Raw genomic sequence first — 23,560 nt, forward strand, 5'->3', positions numbered from 1 at the left:
CTCCCGTGGCCACCAGTCCCTTCACACTCACAACTGACTCCCCTGTCATTACCTCCCGTGGCCACCAGTCCCTTCACACTCACAACTGACTCCCCTGTCATTACCTCCCGTGGCCACCAGTCCCTTCACACTCACAACTGACTCCCCTGTCATTACCTCCCGTGGCCACCAGTCCCTTCACATTCACAACTGACTCCCCTGTCATTACCTCCCGTGGCCACCAGTCCCTTCACACTCACAACTGACTCCCCTGTCATTACCTTCCGTGGCCACCAGTCCCTTCACATTCACAACTGACTCCCCTGTCACTACCTACCGTGGCCACCAGTCCCTTCACACTCACAACTGACTCCCCTGTCATTACCTCCCGTGGCCACCAGTCCCTTCGCACTCACAACTGCTCGCTTGCATCCCTCGCCCCAACCAATCTGTTGAAGGCCGTGACGGACGGAGGGGGGGGATCTTTGTCTAATTTTTGACGTGCGTCTCAGCTTTTGGACAAGGGCCTGCCGAGCCTGCAGTCAACTCTGCTGCAGATCATCTACAGCCTGCTGAGCCACGTGGACCTCTCGGCCGTGCCCGGCAAGAAGTTCAACGTGGACGTCATCAAGATCATCGGCAAATACGTGCAGGTGAGCTCGCTGAAACTCAAGCAGTGTTCGTTTATTTTTCCAGGCAAGGCGCGCACCGGGCGGCAAACTGTAGCTCAACGAAGTTGGCTGAACATCGTGTGGAAGTTTAATGCAGCCAAATGCTCCGCGTGATGCTGATTCTAAAATGTGGAGGGGAAAAAACGGAGAAGCCGGAGAAGAATCCACGCGACCACTGGGAGAGAGAGACACGCAAACTCCAAATATACAGCAGCAGGCATCGTCAGGGTCGGGATCGAACCCACGAACCTCCTGTAGACCAGGCGAGGTAGTTAACATCTCACCACGGAGAGAGAGAGAGACACGCAAACTCCAAATATACAGCAGCAGGCGTCAGGGTCGGGATCGAACCCACGACCTCCTGTACACCAGGCGAGGTAGTTAACATCTCACCACGGAGAGAGAGAGAGACACGCAAACTCCAAATATACAACAGGCGTCAGGGTCGGGGTCGAACCCACGACCTCCTGTAGACCAGGCGAGGTAGTCACCGCGGTTCCACTTTACTTGCGCGAAGGGTCCGGTCAATATTGGCGGTGCGATACGGTGGGAGGTCAGTTTTTCACGATAAGACGATTATCGCGATGTGAGTTTCCCATCGCTTGGTAATTATATTTCACCCTCCCTCCCTCAATGTCTCACTCATCCTCCTCCGTATCTCACTCGATGTCTCACTCCTCCTCTCGCTCAATGTCTCACTCATCATCATCATCATCGTCCCTCTGTCCCTCACTCAACGTCTCACTCATCCTCCTCCGTTATCTCACTCAATGTCTCCTCCTCTCGCTCAATGTCTCACTCATCATTATCATCATCGTCGTTCTATCCCTCTATCCCTCCTCAATGTCTCACTCGTGCTTCTAATTCTGACCCGGTCTCTTCCCTCCCATCACTCCTACCTCTCATACTCGGACCCCCCCCTCCCACCCCCACCCCCCCACCCCCCCCCCCCCCCATGGCAGAGCCCCCATTGGCGTGAGGCACTCAATATCCTGAAGCTGGTGGTGTCGCGCTCCGCCAGCCTGGCCACTCCGCTGGAGGCGATGGCGGCGATGGCGGCTATGGCGGCGCCGATGTCGGCACGGGGGGGGCCGCCCCTCCCCGCCGAGGTGGCGGGGGGGGCGACGCCGTTACCGGCGCTCCCCGCCGGAGACCGGCGCTCACAACAAACTGTGGGGCTCCACTTCTAAGGAGCTGCCGGGCAAAACGCTGGAGTTCAACTTCGACATCTCGGAGGTGAGCGGTGCTGCGGGTGAGCGCGGGTGAGGGGCAGAGGTCGCAGACGGGTTTTGATTCCTTACCCGTACCCGGCCGCACCAGGGTCGCAAACGGGTACCCGATACCCATACCCTACCCGTACCCGGCCGGGTACGGGTAGGGTACGGGTATCGGGTACCCGATTGCGACCTCTGGGATGAAGCCACGTTGCAGGCGCGGGTGGGTTGATTCTAGGAACTTGAATTGTGAGAATATTATTATATTATTTTATTATGTTTTATTTTTATTATTTTATTATTTTCCTTCTACGTGACTTTACCGAAAGAACCAAGACGAAGAGACAAGACGTTGGGAAATGAGTGACAAACGGTAACTCACCAGTGACTCACGGCCTACCCGTACCCGGCTGGGTACGGGTAGCCGGGTATCGGGTCGGGTATGGGTATCGGGTACCCGGTTGCGACCTCTGGTGAGGGGCGAGCGAGCGAGCGGGGCTAGTGAGGGTTGCTCTCCGACTCGCCCACGGTGTACGAGAGCTCGCCGGAGTATCGCCGTGGTGACCCTCGCTCGTAACGTTAACCCTCGCACGCTCTCCCCGCTCTCCCGCTCGGACGCTGGCGCCGACAGACGCCGGTGATTGGCCGCAAGTCGACGGACCAGCAGGCGCGCCCCGGCGCGGAGAGCAAGGGCAAGTGCGGCATCGCCGTGACTAGGAGCACCTCCTCCACCTCGTCGGGGTCCAACTCCACCGCCCTCGTCCACGTCAGCTGGAAGCGACCCCAGCTGTCTCAGGTGACACCCCCATCACCCCCCCCCATCACCCCCCCCCCTGCATCCGACCCCACCGACGCACGTCGCCGGATTCGAACCGCGAACATCCGGCCCGTGTCACCGCCCATGTAAAAAAAATGGAAAAAACAAGTATAACCCGTAAAAAAACAAAGTTTTTCACTCTAAATCCTTTATATGCGTGGCGGCTAGAGTCCTCTCGTCCTCTGGCTTGAGATGGCTGCCACCTATGGGTCAGATGATTGCATGGCAGCATTAAGCAATTTGTAATTAAATATCATATTTTTGTTCAAAAAAGTGTACAATTTTCGAAAAAAAAATTTCACGAACATTAATTGTCACGCACAACGAGTCTGCGTGGCAAATGTCAGCTCGATTGGATCACGGGAAGCGGGTTAAAAAACGACCGAAAGATTTGCACGGTCCTAAGCAAGCAAGCAAGCAAGTGAACTTAATATAAAGGATTTTAAAAGTATTTACCAGGGCGGCCCACCGGTTTTGCCCTCGTTGCCACGCGCACGGAATCTTGCCGTGGCCTCCCCCACCTCTGACGGAAATGCCGGAAACGGTGCGGTCGCTCTTTCGCAGAGGCGCACGAGAGAGAAGCTGAGCAACGTATTGTCGCTGTGCGGCCAGGAGGTGGGATTGACCAAGAACCCTTCGGTAAGATGCCACGTGACACTCGCTGACCCGCTCACCCACTCGCCCACTCCCTCACCCGCTCACCCACTCGCCCACTGCCTCACCCGCTCACCCACTCGCCCACCCGCTCACCCACTCACCCACCAACCCACCCACTCACCCACCCGCTCACCCACTCGCCCACTCCCTCACCCGCTCACCCACTCCCTCACCCGCTCACCCACTTGCCCACTCCCTCACACGCTCACCCACTCGCCCACTCCCTCACTCCCTCATCCACTCGCCCATCCACTCACCCACCAACCCACCCACTCACCCACCCGCTCACCCACTCGCCCACTCCCTCACCCGCTCACCCGCTCACCCACTCCCTCACCCGCTCACTCACTTGCCCACTCCCTCACACGCTCACCCACTTGCCTATCCACCCACTCACTCAACCACCTACCCACTCACTCAACCACCCACTAACTCACCCACCCACTCGTCCATTCGCCCACTCGTCCATTCACCCACTCACCCACCCACTCACTCAACCACCCACTAACTTACCCAGTCACCCACCCACCCAGTCATCCACCCAGTCACACACCCACCTACCCACTCATTAAACCATCCACTAACTCATCCACCCACTACGCACTCACCCACCCACTAACTCACCCAGTCACCCAGTCACCCACCTACTCACTCACTAAACCAACCACTAACTCACCCACCCATCCACTGTGTGTGTGTACATTTTAATAATTGGGGTTATGCTTAACAATCGATTGATAATTATTACTTATTTGGCATTATATAGCAGTCAGTTGGGTTTATTACTCCAGCCGCTCACTCCCTCACCCACTCAACCGCCCGCTAAGTCTGAGCACTCACCTACTCACGCACCCACTCACCCACCCATTCACCCACCGACTTATCCGCTCACCCATCCACCCACCCACTCACCCACGGACTTTACCCACATGCCCGCTCACCCACGCATCCACCCACTCATCCATCAATCCACTCACTCATCCATCAATCCACTCACCCATCCACCCACTCACTCACCCACCAACCCACTCACCAACCCACTCACCAACCCACTCACCAACCCACTCACCCACCCAATCACCCACCATCTCACCCACCCACCCAATCACCCACCAACCCACTCACCAACCCACCCACCCACTAACTCACCCACCCAATCACCCATCCACCCAATCACCCACCCAATCACCCACCCACCCAATCACCCACCAACCCACCCAATCACCCACCAACCCACTCACCAACCCACCCGCCCACTAACTCGCCCACCCACTCACCCACCCAATCATCCATCCACCCAATCACCCACCAACCGACTCACCCACCCAATCACCCACCAACCCACCCACCCACCCAATCACCCACCAACCAACCCAGTGACCCACCCAATCACCCACCCACCCACTCACCCACTCACCCACCCACTCACCCACTAACCCACCCACTCACCAACTCACCGACTCACCCACCCACTCACCCACTCACCCACCCACTAACCCACTAACCCACCCACTCGCCCACTCACCCACCCAACCCACCCACCCACTCACCCACCAACTCACTCACCCACCCACCAACTCACCCACCCAATCACCCACCCACCACTCACCAACCCACCCACTCACCCACCCACTCACCCACCCACCCCCCCACCCACCCACCCACTCACCCACTCATCCACCCACCCACTCACCCACCACCCAACCCACTCACCCACCACCCAACCCACTCACCCACCCACTAACCCACCCACCCTCTCACCCACTCACCCACCCACCCACTCACCCACCCACCCACCCTCTCACCCACCCACCCACCCACCCACTCACCCACCCCCCCACCCACCCACCCACTCACCCACTCACTCACCCACTCACCCACTCACCCACCCACCCACTCACCCACCCCACTCACCCACCCACCCACCCACTCACCCACCCACCCACTCACCCACCCACCCACCCACTCACCCACCCACCCACTAACCCACCCACCCACCCCCTCACCCACTAACCCACCCACCCACCGACTCACCCACCCACCCACTCACCCACCCACCCACTAACCCACCCACCCACCCCCTCACCCACTAACCCACCCACCCACCGACTCACCCACCCACCCTCTCACCCACCCACCCACCCACCGACTCACCCACCCACCCTCTCACCCACCGACTCACCCACCCACCCACCGACTCACCCACCCACCCTCTCACCCACCCACCCACCGACTCACCCACCCACCCTCTCACCCACTAACCCACCCACCCACCGTGGCGATCTGGTGTGACGGCGTCTCCTCTGCAGGTGATCTTCTCGTCGAGCGGGGACCTGGAGATGGCGGAGCACCAGGCCAGCCTCGTGGCGCCCACCGAGGAGCCCATGTGCGACCCCGACCTCGACGAGACCTTCAGCGAGCAGCATTTCGGCGTCTTCAAGGACTTCGACTTTCTCGACGTCGAGCTGGAGGAAGCGGAGGTGAGAGAGTTGGCCGGGAAGGAAAGGAAGGAAAGGAAGGAGGGAAAACAAGTATAACCCGTAAAAACAAAGTTTTTCACTATAAATCCTTAAAATGCGTGGCGGCTAGAGTCCTCTCGTCCTCTGGCTTGAGATGGCTGCCACCTATGGGTCAGATGATTGCCTGCCACCATTAAGCAATTGGTAATTAAATATAATTTTTCGTCCTAAAAAGTGTAAAAATTTGGAAAAAAGTTTCACGAACATTAATTGTCACGCACAACGAGTCTGTGTGGAAAATGTCAGCTCGATTGGATCACGGGAAGTGGGTTAAAAAACGACCGAAAGATTTGCACGGTCCTAAGCAAGCAAGCAAGCGAACTTAATATAAAGGATTTAAAAACCTCTCCCCGTGAGCTGGATTCGTCGCTCCATCTCCACGGTGAACGTGGGGTTTTCCCAGTCGCGTTCCGCCCCTTGAAGCGGAGCTTTCTGCTTGACGGCCATTATCCGCGCTCGTAGTTTTAATGCCATCGTAGTCTTAAACCGTGGGCCGTCCGTTTAACAAGGTTGTCATGTTTGGGGATGCCCAGAGGTCGCAACCGGGTGCCCGATACCCGTACCCTACCCGATACCCGGCTACCCGTACCCGGCTGGGTACGGGTACCCGATTGTGACCCTGGTGCGGCCGGGTACGGGTAGGCCGTGAGTCACTGGTGAGTCACCGTTTGTCACTCATTTCCCAACGTCTTGTCTCTTCTCACAATTCAAGTTCCTAGAATCAACCCACCCACGCCTGCAACATGGCTTCATCCCAGAGGTCGCAATCGGGTACCCGATACCCGTACCCTACCCGTACCCGGCCGGGTACGGGTAGGGTACGGGTACGGCCGGGTACGGGTACCCGTTTGCGACCCTGGTGCGGCCGGGTACGGGTAAGGAATCAAAACCCGTTTGCGACCTCTGGGGATGCCCCTATGCTAGACCACACAGCAGCAACAACTTCGCCACCCTCCTGACAGACTGACACACAGCGACAGCTGCCACCGGGGGCGCCCCTAGGCTAGACCACAGGTCGCCTTGCTCCTTCGTGATGCTTGGTGATGGTCGGCCTGCGCTTAGAGAACAATAAACAATAATTTAGTAGCAGACGTACAAAATTCTAATGATGGTTATTTACCCAGTGGTCCTGGTTTTCCGAATGGCTTGTCCTTGATGAATTGTGTCTTTCCTTTGCTCTCTTGCCTCGCAGGAGCTCCTGGTAAGGGTGGCCTGTGCGCTCACACACACGCACACGCAGACACATACGTCCACACACACACACGGGCAGACACACATACAAAGACACACAGACACCAAGACAAATACACACACACACACGCAGACACACACACGCAGACACATACGCGCAGACACACATACAAAAACACATAGACACCAAGACAAATATACACACACACGCAGACACACACACACGTAGACAAACACGCGCAGACACACATACAAAAACACAGACACCAAGACAAATACACACGCACACAAGCACACACACGCAGACGCACATGCGCAGACACACATACACAGACACACAGACACACAGACACCAAGACAAATACGCACACATAACCAAAACAAAGACACACACACATGCGTGTAATGCAGTGTGATGTCTCCCAAAAATGCACACATGCTCATCGCTTAGTACTTACGGACACGTGAATGTGCATGTGTGTGTGTGTGCGTGCGTGCCTGTGTGTGCGTGCCTGTGTGTGCGTGCCTGTGTGTGCGTACCTGTGTGTGTGTGTGTGCGTGCCTGTGTGTGCGTGCCTGTGTGTGCGTACCTGTGTGTGTGTGTGTGCGTGCCTGTGTGTGCGTGCCTGTGTGTGCGTGTGTGTGTGCGTGCCTGTGTGTGCGTGTCTGTGCGTGTGTGCGTGTCTGTGCGTGTGTGCGTACCTGTGTGTGTCTGCGTGTGTACCTGTTTGTGTTTTCGCGCGTACCTGTGTATATCTGTGTGTGCGTGCTAATGCATACCGATGTGCGTGCGTGTGCATGAGGGGAGCGGTGGCGCAGTGGTTAGCGCGATGTGCTACAAACCCCGCGACCCGAGTTCGATTCCCGCCCACTGTCAATCACAGTGGTGAAATATTTAAATGTCTCCTAGGCCTTCCCTAGGTCGACTCGGCCTCAAATGAGTACCTGGTGTGGTTTGTAAACATCGCCACTGGGGAGACAAAGGCGGCCGGGCGTGGTGCTGGCCACCCACCTCCTCGTGTGCCGTGCCGGCCTTCACAGGTGCTCGCTAACAGCACTTGCCCCAACAGTCTGTTACAGGCTACATGGAGGGGGGAAGTTTAATTATTCTGATGCGACCGGGTGGCTCAGAGGTCAAGAGACTCAGAGCCTGAAACCGCCGAGATCCTGGGTTTCGAATCTGGGGTCACGGTCGCGATTTAACCTCATTTGCCAGTAAAAAATATAATTGTTTTTTTTATTTTTTTACCCTTCTACCTGGCAACAAAACTGACACCTTTTTTACAAGGAGTCATGTTTGCATAGACCACAATACCTGCAGTCATAATGCAAACAAAAAACACAACTCTGATAATGTATGCATTTTGGCGTCATCTGGTCCAACACCGTGTGAGACTAGGCTCTAAGGAAAGCTGTCTCGGGTGTGGACCAATCAACTTCAAGGACAGTGCATACATTATCAGAGTTATGTTTTTGTTTGCATTACGACTGCAGGTATTGTGGTCTATGCAAACATGACTCCTTGTAAAAAAGGTGTCAGTTTTGTTTGCCAGATAGAAGGGTAAAAAAACAATTATCATATTTTTTACTGGCAAATGAGGTTCCAATGGTTTAAATGCTTTACCCTGAACTCTCATACTCTGATGGTGCATTGTCTTTGAGTTGTGCGCCTTTTGGCGTCATCTGGTCCAACACCATGTGAGACTAGGCTCTAAGGAAAGCTGTCTCGGGTGTGGGCCAATCAACTTCAAGGACAGTGCATACATTATCAGAGTTGTGTTTTTTGTTTGCATTATGACTGCAAGTATTGTGGTCTATGCAAACATGACTCCTTGTAAAAAAAGGTGTCAGTTTTGTTGCCAGATAGAAGGGTAAAAAAACTATTACTCAAGCCTCACCATTGGAACCTCATTTGCCAGTAAAAAATATCATAATTGTTTGTTTTACCCTTTTATCTGGCAAACATGACTCCTTGTAAAAAAAGGTGTCAGTTTTGTTGCCAGATAGAAGGGTGAAAACCCAATTACTCAAGCCTCGTCAAATTTTCTGAATTTTTTTTTTTACTTTAAAAATGTTTACTCATCTCTCTCTGCTCGCTTGCACGCGCGTCATCGTCGCCGCCACCCCCCCACCCCCCCACGCCCCGACCGCTCCTCAGGGCGAGAGCGTGGACAACTTCAACTGGGGCGTGCGGAGACGCTCGCTGGACAGCATCGACAAAGTGGAGTTGCCCTCGCTGCACGAGTGTCAGCTCATGGGCACGGGCGCTGGGGGCAGCGTGAAACAGCTCAACGCGGAGGAGACTGATGAGTCTAGCGATGAAGAGGTGACGTCCTAATCCAGAGGCGTTCGTCGTCTGCGCAGAGGAAAATTTTTTTTAACTGTGCGGAAAATTCTCTTGATGACGACCGGTGCTGGTCTTGTTGGTTCTTTCGGTAAAGTGACGTAGAAGGGAAATAATAAAGTAATGAAAATAAAACATCGTAAAGTAATAGAATTCTCACAAAGGGAAATAATAAAATAATAATAATGAAACATAAAATACAATTCTCACAAAGGGAAATAATAAAATAATAAAAATAAAACATAATAAAATACAATTCTCACGACGTTTCGGCCACAACGCAAGCAGCCGTCCTCAGGTGAAGAACAGGTCTGTCGGAAAGACAGCGTCTGAATGAACCCATTTATTTAATATTTTTCATTCATTCAGACGCTGTCTTTCCGACAGACCTGTTCTTCACCTGAGGACGGCTGCTTGCGTTGTGGCCGAAACGTTGTGAGAATTATTTTATTATGTTTTATTATTTCCCACCGAAAAAACCTAACAATATGAATCCTTGCAGTCACGAAAGCTTCGAATCTAAAGTTGCGATTGTAATCCCGCGGCAGCTCACCACCTACTCGCCAACGGAGGAGTCGCTGGCCAATCACGTGGACTCGATGGCCGCCCCGGCCTCAGAGGGCAGCTCGGGGGTCCACAACGGCACGGGGACCACCGGCACTACCGGCACGCCCAGCGCGGAGGTGTCCACCGCAGACGACGCAGAGCAGCTCGCTTCAGAGGTGACGCCAGCCCGCCCGTCATCACCGCCACCGCCACTGCCGCCACTACCGCCACCACCACCGCCCACCCAATCGTCTACACCCCCCCGCCACTACCAACCGCCCGCCACCACCACCACCACCACCGCCGCCACCACCGCCGCCACCACCACCACCACCGCCGCCACCCACCCAACACCACCACCCCCATCACTGCCACCACCCACCCACTCCTCTCCACCCCTCCGCCACTACCAACCGCTCGTCACCACCACCCCCCACCAGACCGCCCGCCCCTCACTCCGCATCGTAACCACAATGCCCCTCCTCCTTCACCACTGCTGCCCCCCTCCTCCTCCTCACCACTGCCCCCCCCTCCTCACCACTGCCCCCCCTCCTCACCACTACCGCCTCCTCCTCACCACTGCCCCCCCCCTCCTCCTCACCACTGCCCCCCCTCCTCCTCACCACTGCCCCCCCCCTCCTCCTCCTCCACTGCCTCCCCCTTCACCACTGCCCCCCCTCTTCCTCCTCCTCACCACTGCCCCCCCCCTCCTAACCACTGCCCCCCCTCCTCCTCCTCACCACTGCCCCCCCTCCTCCTCCTCCACTGCCTCCCCCTTCACCACTGCCCCCCCTCCTCCTCCTCCTCCACTGCCTCCCCCTTCACCACTGCCCCCCCTCCTCCTCCTCCTCCTCCACTGCCCACTCCTCCTCACCACTGCCCCCCCTCCTCCTCACCACTGCCCCCCCTCCCCCCCTCCTCACCACTGCCCCCTCCTTCTTCAAGCTGCCGCCCCCCTCATCCTCACCACTGCCCCCCCCCCTCCTCACCACTGCCGCCCCTCTTTACAGCGTTTATTACCAAACCGCCGCCAACGCCGCCGCGATGCTTTTGTGACGACGCCGACGCCACCGCCGGCCAACCGCCCGTCGTGTTTTTGTTCCGCCAGGAGGACGCCGGAGCAGCGGAGACTTTGTCGTCCGCCGACCCCGGCGGGCGCGGAGTGGAGTCGTTGGCGAGCGAGGACGACGGCGACACGGCGCCGCCTTCTGCCACCGTCATCGTCGGCATCGGCGGCGTCGTCGGCATCGGCGGCGACAACGACGCTGGAGGAGGTGGTGGAGGGGCGGAGAGCGCCGACAGCGCCATCGCGGTGCTCACCGACACTGAAGAGAAAGACGACGCGCACGACGCGGCCATGTCCAGGTTTGTTGTTTTGGGGGACGTGAGGGATTCTGGGTTCTGTCAGCGGTGACAGGCGTACCGGTGACGTCACCGGTATACGGGGGCGCTGCGGTGGCTAGGAGATGTTGACTACCTCGCCTGGTATGCAGGAGGTCGTGGGTTCGATCCCGACCCTGACGCCTGCTGCTGTATATTTGGAGTTTGCGTCTCTCTCTCTCTCCGTGGTGAGATGTTAACTACCTCGCCTAGTATACAAGAGGTCGTGAGTTCGAACCCGACCCTGACGCCTGCTGCTGTAGATTATTCGAGTTTGCGTGTCTCTCTCTCTCTTTCCCCGTAGTCGCGTGGATTTCTTTGCGGGTCCTCCGTTTTTTCCCTCCACATTTAGAAACAACGTCACGTGTATTTGGCTACTTACTGCTTTACATTTCCACGCGATAATGATGATGATAAGCCCCTTCGTTGAGCGATTAATTGTGGGCAGGTCGCTTCTTACAAAGGGCTACGTAGGTCATCACTGTCATCACCACCACCACTCACCCAAAGCCACATCGTCACCACCACCACCATTACGATCATCATCACCGCCATCCCCACCACTCACCCAAAACAACATCGTCATCATCACCACCACCATTACCATCATCACCATCATCATCACCACCACCACCATCCCCACCACTCACCCAAAGCCACATCGTCATCGTCACCACCACAATTACGATCATCATCACCACCACCATCCCCACCACTCACCCAAAACCACATCGTCATCGTCACCACCACCACCATTACCATCATCATCACCACCACCATCCCCACCACTCACTCAAAGCCACATCGTCATCGTCACCACCACCATTACCATCATCATCACCACCACCATCCCCACCACTCACCCAAAGCCACATCGTCATCGTCACCACCATCATTACCATCATCACCATCATCATCACCACCACCGCCATCCCCACCACTCACCCAAAGCCACACCGTCATCGTCACCACCACCATTACGATCATCATCACCACCACCATCCCCACCACTCACCCAAAGCCATATCGTCATCGTCACCACCATCATTACCATCATCATCACCACCACCATCCCCACCACTCACCCAAAACCACATCGTCATCGTCACCACCATCATTACCATCATCATCACCACCACCATCCCCACCACTCACGACAAAGCCACATCGTCATCGTCACCACCACCATTACCATCATCATCACCACCACCATCCCCACCACTCACCCAAAGCCACATCGTCATCGTCACCACCATCATTACCATCATCATCACCACCACCATCCCCACCACTCACCCAAAATCACATCGTCATCGTCACCACCACAATTATGATCATCATCACCACCACCATCCCCACCACTCACCCAAAGCCACATCGTCATCGTCACCACCACCATTACGATCATCATCACCGCCATCCCCACCACTCACCCAAAACCACATCGTCATTATCACCACCACCATTACCATCATCATCACCACCACCATCCCCACCACTCACCCAAAGCCACATCGTCATCGTCACCACCACCATTACCACCATCATCATCACCACCACCACCATCCCCACCACTCACCCAAAACCACATCGTCATCATCACCACCACCATCCCCACCACTCATCACCACCTAACCCTCACCACACCGTCACCACCAATGGCATCGTCACCACCGTCACTTACACTGCCACCACACCGTCACGGCTATGACTGCCACCGCCACCACCACCGTCACCACCCCAGGTCACTCTTGCAAATGGGACTGCATCCCAGTCTTTTGAGTTCTCATCCGGTGAAACACAACCGTCACCGCCGCCGTCACCGTCCGCGTCACCTCCTTCTCGCCCCGGCAGCAGCGGCAGCGTCAGCGACGGCGGCATCATCGGCGTCACCGTCACCGTCACCGCCGACGACGCGGATCAGCAGCAGCGGCGGGAGGAGGAGGAGGAGGACGAGGAAAGCCTGCGGGAGGCCCGACCCGCGACACCGCCGCCGTCGCCATTTTTCTCGGCGATCCTTGCCGCGTTCCAGCCACCGCCCAGCGGCGGTAACGCCGAAGAGGCTTGGCGCCTCCACGCGGCCGGCGTGCTGTCCGACCAGGACGGCACATGCGCCGTCCACACGTTCCAGCTGTTCTGCGGTCTCTTCCGGGTGCGGTGATCTCGCCCACCCACCCACCCCCTCACTCCGCCTCGTCGAGTCGAATAGAATCCTCGCCGATGAAACGATTCGTATAATGTTGTTAGGTTTTTTTTTTCGGTGAAGTCACGTAGGTAAGACATTAAAATTGATCAAAGTAAAATAAAAATGGAATAAAAATCACGCCGTTTAGGAGGCAACACAAGCTTCCGTATTCTTAGGTTTTTTCGGTAAAGTCACGTAGGTAAGACATTAAAATTAATAAAAGTAAAATAAAAATCACGCCGTTTCGGAGGCAACACAAGCTTCCGTATTCTTAGGTTTTTTCGGTAAAGTCACGTAGGTAAGACATTAAAATTAATAAAAATAAAATAAAAATCACGCCGTTTCGGAGGCAACACAAGCTTCCGTATTCTTAGGTTTTTTCGGTAAAGTCACGTAGGTAAAAAATTTAAATTAATAAAAGTAAAATAAAAATAAAATAAAAATCACGACGTTTCGGAGGCAACACAAGCTTCCGTATTCTTAGGTTTTTTCGGTAAAGTCACGTAGGTAAGACATTAAAATTAATAAAAGTAAAATAAAAATCACGCCGTTTCGGAGGCAACACAAGCTTCCGTATTCTTAGGTTTTTTCGGTAAAGTCACGTAGGTAAGACATTAAAATTAATAAAAATAAAATAAAAATCACGCCGTTTCGGAGGCAACACAAGCTTCCGTATTCTTAGGTTTTTTCGGTAAAGTCACGTAGGTAAAAAATTTAAATTAATAAAAGTAAAATAAAAATAAAATAAAAATCACGACGTTTCGGAGGCAACACAAGCTTCCGTATTCTTAGGTTTTTTCGGTAAAGTCACGTAGGTAATTAATTTTAATTTTTTACCTACGTGACTTTATCGAAAAAACCTAAGAATCTTTGCAGTCACGAAAGCTTCAAATCAAGGATTCGTATAATGACTTGGCAATCATCGCAATCTTCACCCTCGCGATCGTCACCCTCGCAATCGTCACCCTCGCAATCGTCGCCCTCGCAATCGTCGCAATCATTGCAATCATCGCAATCGTCACCATCGCAATCGTCGCAATCGTCACCATCGCAATCGTCGCAATCCTCGCCCGCGCAATCGTCGCAATCATCGCAATCGTCACCATCGCAATCGTCACCATCGCAATCGTCGCAATCCTCGCCCTCGCAATCGTCGCTGCCGCACCGATCGACGTCGCAACTCGGCCATCGCCGTTTGCCACATCCTCCCCTCTGCCCGCAGAACGTTCGACGGGGATTTTGGTCGTTGACGCACGACGCCAGCAGCTACCTGGGCGACGGCCTGCACGGCATGGGGCCCAGATTCACGAGCTCCGCGTGTGTGCTGCTCTCCTCCTCCGAGTGCCCCAACGTGTTCATCGACGCCGACACGGTGCGCCGCCCTCACCCTCACCCTCACCGCCACACTCACCCTCACCGCCGCCACACTCACCCTCACCGCCACACTCACCCTCACCGCCACACTCACCCTCACCCTCACCGCCACACTCACCCTCACCCTCACCACCGCCACACTCACCCTCACCGCCACACTCACCCTCACCACCACACTCACCCTCACCACCACACTCACCCTCACCGCCACACTCACCCTCACCCTCACCACCGCCCTCACCGCCACCCTCACCCTCACCGCCGCACTCACCCTCACCGCCACCCTCACCGCCACCCTCACCCTCACCGCCACCCTCACCGCCACACTCACCCTCACCGCCGTCCTCACCCTCACCGCCACCCTCACCCTCACCGCCACCCTCACCCTCACCGCCACCCTCATCCTCACCGCCACACTCACCCTCACCGCCGTCCTCACCCTCACCGCCACCCTCACCCTCACCGCCACCCTCACCCTCACCGCCACCCTCATCCTCACCGCCACACTCACCCTCACCGCCACCCTCACCGCCACCCTCACCGCCACACTCACCCTCACCGCCACACTCACCCTCACCCTCACCGCCACACTCACCCTCACCGCCACCCTCACCGCCACCCTCACCGCCACACTCACCCTCACCGCCACCCTCACCCTCACCGCCACCCTCACCCTCACCGCCACACTCACCGCCACCCTCACCGCCACACTCACCCTCACCGCCACCCTCACCCTCACCGCCACACTCACCCTCACCGCCACACTCACCCTCACCGCCGCACTCACCCTCACCGCCGCACTCACCCTCACCCTCACCACCACACTCACCCTCACCCTCAACAACAACCGCCATTCGCCACTAAGTGGCGGTGACGTCACCACGACGCTTGTGCCAGGCCATGTGCACCTTGAGGCCACGTGAAGTGTCGAACGCCCGCTGGCAGGAGGTCACGGGGCAGACCCAGGTGCCACGGGTCGACTGACCGAGATGACCGAGATGACTGGCTGATGCACCACCTGTGCCCCCTACTGTGCCAACTTGCTGTGCTTTAGCCACCCGGCGCTCCGCTCGTTGTTGTGAGCGTCGCTCCTCCGCCCTCCGTTGTTGTTGGAGGGCGACTGCCTCCAACTGCCCAGTAGCGTCCTTCACGAGCCTCCTCCACTGAGGCCGATCTTGACACCGCTGGTACCAGTCATCGGCAAGTCCACTCAGCTCCACGTCCTCCTGTACCACATCACTCCATCTCTTCTCTAGCCCGTGCCGCGCCCGTTTAGCCCCCTCGATCCGGCCGAACAAAAGCTGTTTAGGCATGCGGTGGCTGGGCATGCGGGCTACATGACCCAGCCAACGCAGCCTTGCCTGCCGGAGGAGCTCACTGATGGGACTTTGCCCAGATCTTTCAAGGACTTGTGAGCTCCTCACACAATCCAGCCTGGTCAAACCCAGGATGGATCGTAGGCAGGCCAGCCTAAATGTTTCCAACCGGCGAAGATGCTCCACTAGGGGGGTCCACGTTTCGCAAGCGTAGAGAAGGGAGGGAATGACCGTGGCCGAGAAGACCTGAAGCTTCGTGCGGAGCGACAGACCAGGTAGCTTCCACACAGCGTTACGCAACCGATGAAAAGATATTGCCGCTCGACTGATTCGGAGTGAGACCTCTGCTGATAAACTGGAGCTGGTCATGAGCACACTGCCCAGGTATGGGAAACTCTCTACTCTCTCCACAACTGCCCCATCACCGATTGGGAGTTGTGGGGGCGGAGTGCCCGATGGTACAAAATACCCAGGCAGGTGCTTAGTTTTGGTGGGGCTGATGGTAAGGCCCCACCTCTTAGTGGCACACTCCAGCCTCAGCAGCAGCGTCTCCAACTCCTCTTCTGAATGAGCAGCTATTACCAAATCATCGGCATACATAACGTGGTTGACCAATAGGGAGCCATCCCTTGATCGCACCCGGGCGTCGATCAGCCTCCCATTATATCTGTACCAAATGGTAATTCCCCCGGTACAGCTATTGAAGGCTTCACGAACTACGCAGTCGAAATAGATGTTAAATAATGTGGGAGCCAGAGGACATCCCTGTCGCACCCCAAGGTGTACAGGGAAAGGCTCCGACTCCCGGCCACGTAGTTTTACCCGGGCCCGCTCACCATCATGAAGGTCCTTAATGATCGTGAGCAGAGGGTCAGGGACTCCGAAAGCACGAAGAACAACCCAGAGCCCAGTCCTACTGATGGTATCATAGGCCTTGACCAGGTCAATAAAGCAGAGATGTAGGTCTTTTTGGAATTCCCTACACCTCTGCTGTAGCAGACGGACAGAAAATATGGCATCTGTGCAGGACCGCCCTTTCCTGAAACCACATTGGGGCTCCGCAAGCCTCTCCTCAGCATGCCTAGCAAGGCGATGTTGAATAATCCTTGCCAGGACCTTACCCGGCACACTGAGGAGTGAGATGCCCCTGTAGTTGTTACAGTCTGTGCGGTCCCCCTTCTTAAAGAGGGGGACCACCAGGGCATCCTTCCAGTCCTGCGGAACCCGTCCAGTGGTCCAGACTGTTGTTATGATGTCATATAGGGCAGTCTGTGCACAAACGCCACCCTCCCTCAGCATTTCGCCTGGGAGATCATCTCTGCCCGGTGCCTTCCCTGGTCTCAGACTCCGGATCGCCCTCAGTACTTCCTCAACAGCCGGTACCTCAGCCAGCCACTCACAGGGGGTGACCTCTTCCAATATTTGAGGCACCGCAGCCTCAGCAGGGTTATCCCCACTTTGTGCCATGATGTTTTCCTGGCTGAGAGATTTTCCCTCCCCCAGGACCTCACAGAAATGCTCAGCAAATCTGCAAACCTGTTCCTGGGGGTCGGAGATTGGATCACCGTTTTTTCCTCTAATGATGGTAATAGGTGTGGCGCTGCAGGTTACTTTGTTGATGGAGTTAAATAGTGATTTGTGATCGCGGGCCACTGAGGCAGACTCCATCTCCTCAGCAACCCGCGACCACCACCCATCCTTACAGCGCCTTACGGCTCTCCGAACCTCCGAGCGAAGGCTGCGGTAAACCTCCTCATTCTCTGACGTGGGATGCTGTAGGCGATGAGAGTGGGCCTGTCGCTTTTTCTCAATTAACCTGAACACCTCCTCCGTCAGCCAGGGTTCCCGGGGAGGTCTGGACCGCGTACCCAAAGCAGCCATTGCAGCTGCATGAGTCACAGTCTTAAACCTCGCCCATTTACCCTCGACATCAGGTGGAGTGGGGGACGATGCCAACCCCAGCTGCAAGCGATGATGAAATTCTCGCTTGCAACTTTCATCAGCTAACTTAGACCAGGCCACTTTTGGTTGGAATGGGATCCTGGGTGTACACCCACCACCGGAGTGGAAGAATGGCAGGCGCATCTTACAGATGACTAGTCGATGGTCAGAGGGCAGATCAGCTCCACGGTAGGTCCTGGTGTCAAGGACATGGGCTCGCATCCGCTGGTCCGTCACTACGTAGTCCAGCAGATGTTCTTGCTTGGACCCGGCATGCATCCATGATGTTGTGTGGATGCGCCGATGCCGGAAGAGCGTGTTGGTAATTACAAGCCCATGGGCTGCACAGAAATCTAGCAGCCTCCTACCGTTGTTATTGAGCTGATCTGGCCCATGCCTTCCAATCACTCCAGACCAGGTGCCAGCATCATGACCAACTCGGGCATTGAAGTCACCCAACACGATGACTCTGTCCCGAGTGGCCACTTTAGCCAGCACCTGTGACAGTAGGTCATAGAAAGCGTCTGACTCATCGGCTTTGCCTGCATCCCTCCACGGATGTTCGTCTTCGGTGGGGGCGTAAGTAACCACGACCACCACTCCTCGCCTCTGGTTGATGGGAAGGCGAGCCCAAAGTATCCTGGGGCTTACAGCTTCCCACACCTCACCGCCACGCTCCCACGCCCCCTTCATTCTTTTGTTCAGAAGAAGAGCCACACCCTGTTGTTTGGCAGTCTCCTGCCCCGAGTAGAGGACTGTCCACCCCTCATGGTGGCAGGAGCCAGAACCGGTCCACCGGACCTCCTCACCCTCACCGCCACCCTCACCCTCACCGCCACCCTCATCCTCACCGCCACACTCACCCTCACCGCCACCCTCACCGCCACCCTCACCGCCACACTCCTCCGTCCCATCACTCGTCCTCCTCGTCGTCGTCGTCATCGTCGTCATCGTTGTCCCCGTCATCATTTCATTCTGTCCTCAATCTTGCCTCTCCCTCCTCCTGCCTCCCCCCTCCTCCCTCCCTCCTCCCTCCCCTCCTCCCTCCCCTCCTCCTCCCTCCTCCCTCCCTCCTCCATCCCCCCTCCTCCTCCCTCCCCCCTCCTCCTACTCCCTCCCCCCTCCTGCTCCCTCCTCACTCCCCGCCTCTCTCCTCCTCCTGCTCCCTCCCCCTCCTCCTCCCCCCCCCCCTCCTCCTCCTCCCCCCCCCTCCTCCTCCTTCCTCCTTCTGCTCCCTCTTCCCTCCTCCTCCTCCTCCCTCCCCCCCCTCCTCCTCCCTCCCCCCCCCCTCCTCCTCTTCCCTCCTCCTCCTCCCCCCCCCTCCTCCTCCTCCCTCCTCCTCCCTCCTCCTCCTCCTCCTCCTCCTCCTCCTCCTCCCTCCTCCTCCTCCTCCCTCCCCCCCCTCCTCCTCCCTCCTCCTCCCTCCCCCCCCTCCTCCTCCTCTTCCCTCCTCCTCCTCCTCCTCCTCCTCCTCCCTCCTCCTCCCTCCCCCCCCTCCTCCTCCTCCCTCCCCCCTCCTCCTCCTCCCCCCCTCCTCCTCCTCCTTCCTCCTTCTGCTCCCTCTTCCCTCCTCCTCCTCCTCCCTCCCCCCCTCCTCCTCCCTCCCCCCCCCCTCCTCCTCTTCCCTCCTCCTCCTCCCCCCCCCTCCTCCTCCTCCTCCTCCCTCCCCCCCCTCCTCCTCCCTCCCCCCCCTCCTCCTCCTCCCCCCCCCTCCTCCTCCTCCCCCCCCCTCCTCCTCCTCCTCCTCCCTCCCCCCCCTCCTCCTCCCTCCCCCCCCCTCCTCCTCCTCCCTCCCCCCTCTTCCTCCTCCCTCCTCCTCCTGCTCCCTCCCCTCCTCCCTCTCTCCTCCTCCTCACTCCTCCCCCCTCCTCCCCTCCCCCCTCCTCCTCATCCCTCCCCTCCTCCCTCCCCCCTCCCTTCCCCCCTCCTCCTCCCTCCCCTCCCCCCTCCTCCTCCTCCCTCCCCTCCTCCCTCCCTCCCCCCTCCCTCCCCCCCCCTCCTCCTCCTCCCTCCCCCCTCCTCCTCCTCCCTCCCTCCTCCTCCTGCTCCCTCCCCTCCTCCCCCTCCTCCTCCTCACTCCTCCCCCCTCCTCCCCTCCCCCTCCTCCTCCTCCCTCCCCTCCTCCCTCCCCCCTCCCTTCCCCCCTCCTCCTCCCTCCCCTCCCCCCTCCTCCTCCTCCCTCCCCTCCTCCCTCCCCCCTCCCCTCTTCCCTCCTGCTCCCTCTTCTTCCTCCTCCTCCTTCCCCTTCCTCCTCACTCTTCCCTCCCTCTATCTCTCGCTCAGTGCCTCACTCTTCCTCATCATCCTCATCATCACCATCCTCTTCATGACCATCTTCCTCTTCCACCTCCTCACCCTTCCCAGCCTCGGTTTGCATTCAGCGCTAAAGGCTCAGCCTGATAAATAAACTTAAACTTAAACTATTGTTATGTTAACCAGGTAAGGCACACTGAGCTACGTAGCTCTCTTTCAGAAGCCACCTGGCCATCACAAATGTTATCTCAACGTGGAAATCTATTGCGGCCAAATGCTGTAAACGCGTGATGTTGATACGGAGAAAAATCCACGCGACCACGGGGAGAACGTGCGCTCAGATTAGCACGGTTGGCTGCTCACGGTGCAAAATAAAATCAACATGCGTGCACGCAAACTCTAAATATACAGCAGGCTTTTTTTTTACCGAAAGAACCAAGAAGATATACAGCAGGCGTCGGGGTTGGGCTCGAACCCACGACCTCCTGCATACCAGGCCAAGTAGTTAACATCTCCCCATGGGGAGAGAAACATGCAAACTTCAAATATACAGCAGGCGTCAGGATCAAACACCTGACCTCCTGTACACCAGGCAAGGTAGTAAACATCTCATTGTGGGCAGAGCGAGAGAGAGACACGCAGACTCCAAATATACAGCAGCAGGCGTCAGGGTCGGGATTGAACCCACGACCTCCTGCATACCAGGCGAGGTAGTAAACATCTCGCCAATCATTTCCCGAATTCCCGTATCCCCCGCTCCCCCTCACCCCGCCGCCCCCCTCCCCCATCCACGGAAGCGTGGACAAACCCCGGTCGCTCATCCGCCCCTCCCCTCTCGCTCTGCCGCCAGCTGGTTTCCTGCGGTCTCCTGGAGAAGATGAAATTCGGGGTCCTGGAACTACAGGAACACCTGGACACCTACGGCAGCAGGCGCGACTCCACGCAGCAGGTGACCCCCGCCGCACCGCACCGCCCTGAGCACCCTGCCAGCCCTCTACCAGGCCTTGATGCAGCTAATCTGGCTGTGACGGTCCCACCTGATGACGGAGACTTGCGTTGCATCCGAAACGTCGTGATTTTTATTGTTTTATTTAATAAAAGTAAAATAATAAAAATAAAACATAATAAAATAATTCTCACGACGTTTCGGCCACAACGCAAGCAGCCGTCCTCTTCCCTTCTACGTGACTTTACCGACAGAACCAAGAAGATGAATCCCTGCAGTCACGAAAGAAGCTTTAAATCGAAATGTTTGATTTTTGTTAATTTTTAATTTCATTTTTTACCTACGTGACTTTACCGAAAGAACTAAAAGTGTGAAGGCTCTCATCCCTCGTTGGCTCGTTCTACGCTCACAGCCGCGACTCATTGGCTGGCTCGTGCCTGCTGCTGATTGGCTGGTTGACACTCACGGCCGCGACCGATTCGCTGGCTCGTGCCCGATGCTGATTGGCTGAATTTCGATTTAAAGCTTTCGTGACTGCAGGAATTCATCTTCTTGGTTCTTTCGGTAAAGACACGTAGAATGGAAATAATAAAATAATAAAAATAAAACATAATAAAATACAATTCTCACGACGTTTCGGCCACAACGCAAGCAGCCGTCCTCAGGTGGAGAACATGTCTGTTGTGGCCGAAACGTCGTGAGAATTATTTTATTTTTATTATTTTATTATTTCCATTCTACGTGACTTTACCGAAAGAAATAAAGAAGCTGATTGGCTGGTTGACACTCACGGCCGCGACTCATTGGCTGCCTCGTGCCTGCTGCTCATTGGCTGGTTTACACTCACAGCCGCGACTGATTGGCTGCCTCGTCCCTGCTGCTCATTGGCTCATTCTACACTCACAGCCGCGACTGCCTCTTACCCCAACAATCGGTGCAGGCTATACGGGGGATCGTTGTCTTTGTGCCCGTAAAAAGAAGTGTATAATAAGCGACGTTTTGGGCAACGACCCTTCTTCACAGCGCGTGGATAAGGCCAGAGAGTTCACGGGTGACTCTTCATGATGATTGTGTTGTGCGCCGTGGTGGCTAGGAGATGTTAACTACCTCGCCTGGTGTACAGGAGGTCGTGGGTTCGATCCCGACCCTGACGCCTGCTGTATTTTTCGAGTTTGCGTGTCTCTCTCTCTCCGTGGTGAGATGTTAACTACCTCACCTGGTATACAGGAGGTCGTGGGTTCGATCCCAACCCTGACGCCTGCTGTATATTTGTGTTTGAGTGTCTCTCTCCCCGTGGTCGCGTGGATTTTTCTCCGCGTCCTCCAGCTTTTCCCTCCACATTTAGAAACACGTGCTTAAGAGTATTTTGACCGACCAATAAATTTCCATGTGATGATAAGCCTCTTCGTTGAGGTATCGTTTGTGAAAGTCAGTTCACTGAAAAATCGCTACAATGTAGCTGATTGGCCTTACCTGGTAAAATATCTACATTTCCCATAAATATGCTAAATTACTCTTGATATGCAAATTATTTTGTCAAGGCGCTCTTCCCCCTCCAACCCAGCTTAAATATACGCTCCAAGCCTGGTGGTGTTTCATTCAGACGCTGTCTTCCCGACAGACCTGTTCTTCACCTGAGGACGGCTGTTTGCGTTGTGGCCGAAACGTCGTGAGAATTGTATTTTATTATGTTTTATTATTTTATTATTTCCCTTCTACGTGACTTTACCGAAAGAACCAAGAAGATGAATCCCTGCAGTCACGAAAGCTTTAAATCGAAAAATATAAATAGTTTTAGTTTCGTAGTTTATTTTGCCCTTAGCCATTACAGTAAGATTCTCTCCATCTCGAACGATTTTTTTTGCCAGTGGAATATTTTAATAACTCTTTAATTCAGGGGTCCCCGATACCCGTACCCTACCCGATACCCGGCTACCCGTACCCGGCCGGGTATGGGTAGCCGTTTGCGACCCTGGTGCGGCCGGGTACGGGTAGACCGTGAGTCACTGGTGAGTCACCGTTTGTCACTCATTTCCCAACGTCTTGTCTCTTCTCACAATTCAAGTTCATAGAATCAACCCACCCGCGCCTGCAACATGGCTTCATCCCAGAGGTCGCAATCGGGTACCCGGCCGGGTACGGGTAGGGTACGGGTACGGCCGGGTACGGGTACCCGTTTGCGACCCTGGTGCGGCCGGGTACGGGTAAGGAATCAAAACCCGTTTGC

The 23,560-nt window shown here is 56.0% G+C and overlaps 1 protein-coding gene across 1 annotated transcript in view; it reads left to right on the top strand.

The window, feature by feature from the left end:
• LOC144950936 (protein furry homolog-like) overlaps positions 1–23,560 on the top strand; it is a 131,255-nt gene that overhangs the window by 77,407 nt on the left and 30,288 nt on the right. The window contains exons 40-51 of the mRNA XM_078881117.1: positions 492–632; positions 1,613–1,729; positions 1,803–1,886; positions 2,496–2,660; positions 3,246–3,320; positions 5,648–5,818; positions 9,207–9,374; positions 9,941–10,114; positions 11,047–11,303; positions 13,173–13,470; positions 14,726–14,875; positions 21,238–21,336. Of these exons, the coding sequence (XP_078737243.1) occupies positions 492–632; positions 1,613–1,729; positions 1,803–1,886; positions 2,496–2,660; positions 3,246–3,320; positions 5,648–5,818; positions 9,207–9,374; positions 9,941–10,114; positions 11,047–11,303; positions 13,173–13,470; positions 14,726–14,875; positions 21,238–21,336 (1,899 nt within the window). The remainder of the gene's footprint in view (positions 1–491; positions 633–1,612; positions 1,730–1,802; positions 1,887–2,495; positions 2,661–3,245; positions 3,321–5,647; positions 5,819–9,206; positions 9,375–9,940; positions 10,115–11,046; positions 11,304–13,172; positions 13,471–14,725; positions 14,876–21,237; positions 21,337–23,560) is intronic.

Source organism: Lampetra fluviatilis, chromosome 60 (assembly GCF_964198595.1).
Source record: "Lampetra fluviatilis chromosome 60, kcLamFluv1.1, whole genome shotgun sequence".
Lineage (NCBI taxonomy): Eukaryota > Metazoa > Chordata > Hyperoartia > Petromyzontiformes > Petromyzontidae > Lampetra > Lampetra fluviatilis.